At 47.2% G+C, this 8,224-nt stretch overlaps 1 protein-coding gene across 1 annotated transcript; it reads left to right on the top strand.

Annotated features, from left to right (window-relative positions):
- The first annotated feature begins 2,147 nt into the window (after positions 1-2,147).
- On the top strand, positions 2,148-6,108 carry LOC114672122 (secretoglobin family 1D member 2-like). The gene is made up of 4 exons (XM_077964880.1): positions 2,148-2,434; positions 3,722-3,897; positions 4,324-4,372; positions 5,951-6,108. Exons 1-4 carry the CDS (start codon positions 2,380-2,382, stop codon positions 6,106-6,108), a joined length of 438 nt encoding a protein of 145 aa, XP_077821006.1. The 5' UTR covers positions 2,148-2,379.
- The last annotated feature ends 2,116 nt before the right edge of the window (positions 6,109-8,224 follow it).

The following is an 8,224-nucleotide window of genomic DNA, read 5'->3' as shown; positions in this document are numbered from 1 at the left end:
CGTTCCATTCTATAAAGCCAAGGCAATGTTTGTGTGATCAAGGATAAAAATGGTTTGTTGGTTGAATGAATGAGTCAACAGAAAGTAAGGGCTTAGGAAAGAGAATGTGCTCAAGGCCCTCTTGGCCTTCTGTAAATCCTTGGCTTTACAGAAGCAGGTAGCTCAAAATTCAGGTGCTTGGAAGGTGTGACTTTTACTTCAAGCCCAGGTGGTTTAAATTTTTTTTCATTGTGATACGAAAATGTAAAACGTGCCATCTTACATTTGGTACATTACAAATGTACCATCTTACGACTTGGCATGCACCTCAGCGGTATTCAGTACATTCACTTTATTGTGCAACCAATCTCCAAAGACTTTTTTTGGAAACCTGAAATCCTCTACCATTAAACAATACCTCCCAATATCTTTTCCCCAAAAGCCTCTGAAAACCACTATTCAAACTTCTGTTTCTGTGGATTTGGATACTGTAGATACCACACATAAGTGGAATCATACTATATTTATGTTTGTGACTGGATTACTTCATATAGCATAATGTACTGTAGTCCATCTATATTGAATTCTACAGCCTGTGTCTGGATTTTCCTTCTTTTAGAGTCTGAATAAGATTCCATTCCATGAATACCCAGATTTGCTTCATCCTTTCATCTGGGGATGAACACTGGGTTGGTTCCCCTTCTTCACCTATGTGAATAGTGTCCTTAAGGACATGCCCATGCGATATATCTATAATATCCTGATTTCAGTACTTGTGGCTATATCATCAGAGGAGAAATTCCTTGATCCTATGATATTTTCTGTTTTAATTTGAGAGGCCCCCATACTCTTCAATGATGGCTGAACTATTTTACATTCCCACTAAGAGAGCACTTCCTTGTTACAATGGTATTTTCAAATTTGTTAGTTAGCTTGTATGTCTGTTTTATAGCAGCTATCCTAAAGGATATGAAAGTCTGTTATTTTGACCTGAGATTTAAAATCACAAAAAAAAAAAAAAAAAAAAAAAAAAAAAAAAAAAAAGATGCAGTGGGGCAACAAAATCTGAAAGTGCCTCATCTCTCCCACTCATTCTACTTTCCACAGAGGAAAGTGCAAGCAAGCTCCACTGAATTTGGCCCATCCTGTTCTCCAGTCACAAACCCTTCTTTATTATACCATGTTCATCTGTCTGTTTCAGGTTCACCAGGCTACCTGATGATCTTCACAAGACACTTTGTTTATACTGTGTCAACTTCTGTCATGCTGTTGTCTGGGCTCCTTCCACACATTTTTTTTTTTTTTTGAAACAAATTCTTTATTTATTTTTTTATTTTATTTTATTATTATTTTTTTTTTGAGACAGAGTCTTGCTCTGTTACCCAGGCTGGAGTGCAGTGGCATGATCTTGACTCACTGCAACCTCCACCTCTCAAGCGATTCTCCTGCCTCAGCCTCCCAAGTAGCTGGGACTACAAGCGCCCACCACCATGCCCGGCTAATTGGGAAAAAGTTGGGATATTTATTCATCAGACCAGCCCTAAGATAAGATGTAAGTGGCGACACATCACAGAAAGCTTGCTCTTCATAGGTAGAAAATGTGAATCTTGGTCATATTTATAACTGCACCCATAAACAAGACTCAGTCTGGGAGTAAGGCAGGATAGAGAACAGGTGCGGTGGTTGCTTTTCCCCCAGGAAATCCTCCAAAGGTAGGACGTATTCAACTCAGTTTTAGGTACCTATGCAGTGAACATGGTGATGATGGAAGGGGCTCAGGGAAAAAATAGGTCTTGTTTAGACTTGCTCAACGTGCAACTGAAACAAGCCTGGCTGGTTGTCAGACATGCAGGGGGATCAAAGCAGGGTCTCCTTATGTCCCTGCTCTCCCATAACCAGAACACAGCCTTCGGTTTCCTTATGTCCCTGCTCTCCCATAACCAGAACACAGCCTTCCAGCTTCCTGTGCCTTCCAAAGTCAGAATCCACCCAGGCTTCTGCACTGATACAAAGAAAAAATCATAATTAGCAAAAGCTCAGGAGGAAACTGAGAATCCCGGGAATATTTCCAGAGATCTCGGGACACCCACCTGGAGCACAGAGCTGAGTTTTGGGTGGTTCTCAGCTCTGCTGCCCACACGTGGGCTGCTCTCCTGAGCTCCGCCCAACTCGGGATGGAGGGAGGCGTGGGGACATGACACTGATGGATGGCAGCAGCCCTGGCTAGGAGGGTTGAGCTGACAGCCAGGCCTGGTGACCTATCAGGTGCCCCCGTGGGCACGACCAGCCAGACTCCCTAGATACAAATAGCCCTGGGCTCCACGGCTTCACAGGCTTCTGGGATCGAGTCCAAATTTCTCATCGTTTGTGAAAGCTGAGCTCACAGCAGAATAAGCCACCATGAGGCTGTCGGTGTGTCTCCTACTGGTCACACTGGCCCTTTGCTGCTACCAGGGTGAGTACATCAGTCATGAGTCCAGCACCAGCCCCTTGGACGCACCCTCCTCCGAGGCAAGGCCACTCATTTGGGCTGGAGTAGGAGTCTTCACTAAACCAAAACACCAGACCTTTTTCTGTGCTTGTTGAATGAGCCTCTCAGAAAGCTCAGGGCTATTTCTTCTCCCCAGCACCTAGGAAGTTTTATAAAATATAAATGCAGGAAAATGTTAGGAATTCTTCTGCCCGAGCTTCGCTCCTGGATGGGATCTGTGTCAGAGGACGTAATGTGAGGTCTGGGGTGAATCTGGGCTTTGCCACTTCCCAGCCATTTGACCTTTGGCACAATGCTCACCCTCCCTGACCAGCCTCCTCCAATCACTGGTGGTTAGAGCTTCTGCCAGGAGTGGCTATGGGAATGGAGTAAGATTAAGGCTGTCAAAAGTCTAGCTGTGGGCCAGGCATCATGGCTCACACCTATATTTTAACACTAGGTATGAGCCATGTAATTTTAACACTTCAGGAAGCCGAGGCGGGCGGATCGCTTGAGCTCAGAAGTTTAAGACCAGGCAACATGGGGATACCCAGTATTTACAATAAATAGATAAATAAATAAATAGCCCACAAAACAAATTAGCTGGTCATGGTGGCATTCACCTGTAGTTTCAGCTACTTGGGGGCCTGAGGTGGGAGGATCGCTTGAGCCCAGGAGGCTGAGGTTGCACTGAGCCGAGATTGTGCCACTGCATTCCATCCTGAGAAAGTGATACTCTGTCTCAGAAAAAAAAAAAAAAAAGGCTGAGTGCGGTGGCTCACACCTGTAATCCCAGCGCTTTGGGAGGCTGAGGCGGGTGGATCACCTGAGGTCAGGAGTTCGAGACCAGCCTGACCAACATGGAGGAACCCCATCTTTACTAAAAATACAAAATTAGCCAGGCGTGGTGGCGCATGCCTGTAATCCCAGCTACTCAGGAGGCTGAGGCAAGGGAATCGCTTGAACCTGGGAGGTGGAGGTTGCGGTGAGCCAAGATCATGCCATTGCACTCTGGCCTGGGCAACAAGACCGAAACTCTATCTCAAAAAAAAGAAAAATATATAAATAAAAGAGAGTCTAGCTGTAGGTATGAACCTCTTCCCTTTGTTTGTGTGACCTTGAGGAAATCACACCGAGGTCTGGCAGTGTCATCAGCACAATAACGGTGTGGAAACACGGATCCCAGGGGGTGATGTCTGGTAGCCATTAGGCAGCCATGAAAAAAAATCGACTTTTTCTAACATAAAGAGTATTTTTATTCTTGTGTTGCAGCCAACGCTGTGGTCTGCCCAGCTCTTTTTTCTGAGATCTCAGGCTTCTCATTCATTAATGAACCTGTGTTCAAGTTAAAACTTGCCAAATATGATGCTGTAGCAGCCATTTTGGAAGTGAAGAAATGCACAGATCAGATATCGCTTGAGAAACATCTTTTAATTGAAAAAGTCCAGGTAACTTCTTTCTTTTCTTTTTTTTGACTCACTGCAAACTCCACCTCCCAGGTGCAAGTGATTCTTGTGCCTCAGCCTCCCAAGTAGCTGGGATTACAGGCACCTGCCACCATGCCTGGCTAATTTTTGTATTTTTAGTAGAGATGGGGTTTCATCATGTTGGCCAGGCTGGTTTCAAACTCCTGACCTCAGGTGATCCACCCACCGCGGTCAATTTCTTTCTTTTTTCATGTCGAGGCTTCTGGTCAGCAGCACAGTGTGAAGTGAGGTCAGCTTGCTGCTCTGTGGGGGACACAGGTGGTGGGGCACCTGCCTTGCTGGTCACTGCTTGAGAGAGTCACTCAGGGCCACAGGGTGGGTGCTTCCATTTCGCCTGCAGAACTCAGCTCAGCTGCGCACAGCCTCCTGCATGTTCCCCCTCCTCAGGTCACCTGCCTGGATGCCGTGTCCCCAGAGTGTGCTGAGGACATGGGGAGTGAGCCTGGGCCCAAGCAGGGATGGGGAAGGGCTAAACATGACTACCTCTCAACCTGGGGACTTTCCTGAGGCCAAGCGGCCCTCACACAGTCACTGTGGAATGTACTGGGGGGTGTGGGAGCCTCGAACAGGGAGAGGAAGGCAGGGAGGGACCCAAAGCCAGGCCTCCTACAGAGGCAGCGCTGGAGGGCTGGGCTTCTCTGCAGCTTCTGCAGAGCCAGGAAGGAGCTCCTCCCAGCTCCTCAGACTCCACGCTCCCCTCCTCACCCACGATGCTCTCCTGACCACGGCCAGTGGGCCAAGACCCTCGCTACTCCACCTCCTGCAGTGCCATGGAGGCGGGATGCTCTCACTCTGTCTTTCTCAAGAAATCAGAGGTTTTCCAGGGGCCTCTCAGCCTGGCTGCCTCTGGGCTGCTGTCCTGAGGTTTAGCTACAAATGCTCGTGGAAGGTGCAGGCTCAGGACTGAGAGGTGCTTGGGCCCTGAGGCAGAATTCCCGCATGGGGAGGCTGGAGTCTCCTGGAAGCCAAGCTTCCCAGAAGCCTTCTCAGCCCTGACCAGCCTCTCAGTCCTGGGTCCCTCATTGTAGGAAACAGGAGACTCCAAGTCCTGGGATAGCCCAGACAATAACCTCTGGCTGCTCTGTCCACCCCTTCTTTCCCCCCCATGAGGACCCGGGGCCTCACACTTGGGTCCTCCCAGGGCTATTGGCCTGGCAAGGAAAGGCTGCTCCCTCACCAGCATGCGTGCTGTGAAGCCCCCAGGTCTAGGCTCTGGTTTCCCACGCACACTAGGTTCCTGCCTCTGCCCTTCCAATTGTCTTTGGGAGCAGAATTCCATCGGCCACTTGGATGTTAAGATGTTGTCTCCAGGAGCTGCATGACCAACCTCACCTTCCTTTCTTTCCTTTTCTATTTCAGGAAAAAATAGCAGAGAAATGTGATCGCTGAGATGTAAAAACTTTTTAATGCTAGTTTCCACTATCTTTCAATGATACTCTGATCGTCACTGCAGAATGTAAAGGTTTCAACGTCTTTCTCTAATAAATCACTTGCCCTGCACGTCTCCACTGGTCTTGTTATGATCCTGCAGTCTTAGGCCTTGAGTCAAGGGTGGCTTTTATAGGGGAACAGCCTTTTGCTGTGGGTGATAATCAGCTCCAGAGAACTAGGTCCTGTTACCAATGGGGCCGGAGTCCAGGCATCCCAGAGGGAAATATTTGGTAGGAATCGTCCTGCATTCCTTAGACATTCCCTATCCTGTGGCCCTAAATGAAAACCATGTTAATGAGGACACAGGAATTACAGCGTTTCTGATGGCCTTGTACTGAGGGAACCCCCAGCCTGCCTGGGTGTCCAGGCCTGGAGTTCCCACCCAGCAGTGGCCCTAGTGTGATGTCCTTTAGGACCGAAGGTCAGCCTGCTTGGTGCCACCTCTGCACTATGGTTTCTCTGCCCCGTCATGTTTATTTCCTAATTTATCACAATTTGAGGGCATGTCCAGGTTTCGACATGGAGTTCACATGTTTTCACTCCCCACACTCAGAGCACTCCTCAGTGTCTGCACCCTCACCAGCACCTGAGGCAAATTCTCTCTCCAGCTCTCCCAAGAGCTCCAGAGACCAGCACCCCCTGCCAACTGGACAGCTCCAAGCGTGCACTCTACAGTCCTTCCAGGAGCAGGATGTGAAACTGAGCACGGCGTCCTCCCACAGCCTGCTCTCCCTTCCATGAGCCCATCCAGGGTAATATACCCACCCAGCAAGTCTCCTAACCAGGACACAGGGAGACCCAACATGTTCTTGTCTTGGTGTCCTGTGGCTGCTGGAACAAACCTCTGCAAGCTTAGTGGCTTAAAACAACTGATTTTCTGACACCTCTGGGGATCAGAAGCCCAACATTAGTATCATTGCTGGGAGGCTAGGGGACAGCAGGACTCGGCTCCCTCTGGGGGCTCTCAGGGAGAGATCACTAAGGGCTGCTAATGGCTTCTGGGCTGCTGACTGTCCTGGTCCTGTGGCCACATCACTGCAACCTCTTTCTCCATGATAATTTTTTTTCTATTGTTATTTCCATGTCAAATCCTTTTCTGCCTTTTAATTACAAAGTACAGAGGTTGGGTTTAGGGACCACCAGATTATTTAGAATAATGTCCCTGTCTCATCATCTTTAACTTAATCACGTATGCAAAGGGATTTTTTTGTCATGTAATGGAACAGTCACAGATTTCAGGGATTAGGATGTAGATGTTTTTTGGGGGGAACATGAATCAGCCAAAAACATCTCCCCTTCCTACTGCCTTCTAGCCATGCACTACGTTTTATTCCCTCCATGGCTACAGCATTACCTCTGCAAATCTCTTTTTTCCTATCATGTAGTGACCATCACAGTCTGGTCTGTGTCCTTCACAACTTAGACTGAAATCTCCTAAATTGTCTCCTAGCCTCTGAAGCCCTCCTGCAATATATTCTCCTTATCCACGCCAAAGTGAACCTCCTAAAATTAAAATGTGATTCTGTCTTCTTTTCCACAAGTGTACATGACCTGAGGGCTCTTTGTTCTCAAGGATTTTAAGTAAGGGAACTTATTTTTACCCTAAACCTACCTTCATATGATAATGTTTATACACTTGGAACAATAGTAGATAAGTTATTATTAATTGAACATTTCTTGTAAAATAAATATATATTTTAAAAATCACACCAGAAAATAGGCGCACTTAAAAACAGAACCTAAGTTTGTGAAACCCATTACCAGTTCAGTCTACACACTGTGCATGGCAAACCAGGACTCATGGAGCTCTTGCAACACTGGGAGAAAACCACAGAGGAACACTTACTGGAGGAGCAAGTCCACACCCTTGCATTGCACACAGCGGCTTCCAACACCTGTTTTTGCCAGCCCCTGCCCTCTCATCTCCCTTTTCTCCCCAGGTACTCTGTAATCAGTCACAGTTGTTTATATTTCATTTCTTACTTATCACATAACTCATATCCTTCCACCAGGGCTAATGTATTTTCCTTTGCCTCTGTAGCCTTCCCTGCCTGAGACATCTGGCAACCCCATCTATAGAATTCACTTCGCTTACCTCTTCCTCTGCAAAGCCCCCTCAAATACCCATGCCTTACATTAAATCCTCATACACACATGCATTCACATGCATAGACATCCCTTTTATCATTAGTGTGCCTTTCTGTGTTATAGGATGCATATCACAGTATTGTTGTAAGAACACACTAAATTAATTAATACTCAGGAAAATCTTAGCACTCTGCAAACTGGAGCAACCATTACTATAATGCTTACAATGAATAAAAGTTTCTATGTATTGAGCATCTTGATATGCATTTTGCTGGAAGGCTTCCAAGTTCTGTCTGACTTAGACCTCACTAGTGCCCAGGAAGATCTGAGGTTATTCCCACTAAAGAATACAAGAATGACAAATGTTCTGCCTTGGGGTCCTCAAATGTGTCTCTGTTTTAGAATCCACTGGGAAGCTGTCAAAAGCAAGTGATGCCCTGGCCCCATGCGGATCTATCCCTGTGCAGGTAGAGTCCTTGCAGTCCCCATCCTCACACCTCACACCTCCCGCTCCTATACGCATGGGCATCCAGTGACCTGGGGAGGCAGTGGCTGAGACAGGAGTCCCCCATGATACTCACAAGACTCCCAGTATCACCAGGAAACACGGACACAAGGAGGGGAATGTCACACACCGGGGTCTGTTGGGGATGGGAGTCTAGGGGAGGGATAGCTTTAGGAGAAATACCTAATGTAGATGACAGTTTGATGGGTGTAGCAAACCACCATGGCACGTGTATACCTATGTAACAAACCTGCACATACTGCA

The sequence above is a fragment of the Macaca mulatta genome, chromosome 14 (genome assembly GCF_049350105.2).
Source record: "Macaca mulatta isolate MMU2019108-1 chromosome 14, T2T-MMU8v2.0, whole genome shotgun sequence".
In the NCBI taxonomy this organism is placed as follows: Eukaryota; Metazoa; Chordata; class Mammalia; order Primates; family Cercopithecidae; genus Macaca; species Macaca mulatta.
This window is presented reverse-complemented; position numbering and strand designations above follow the sequence as displayed.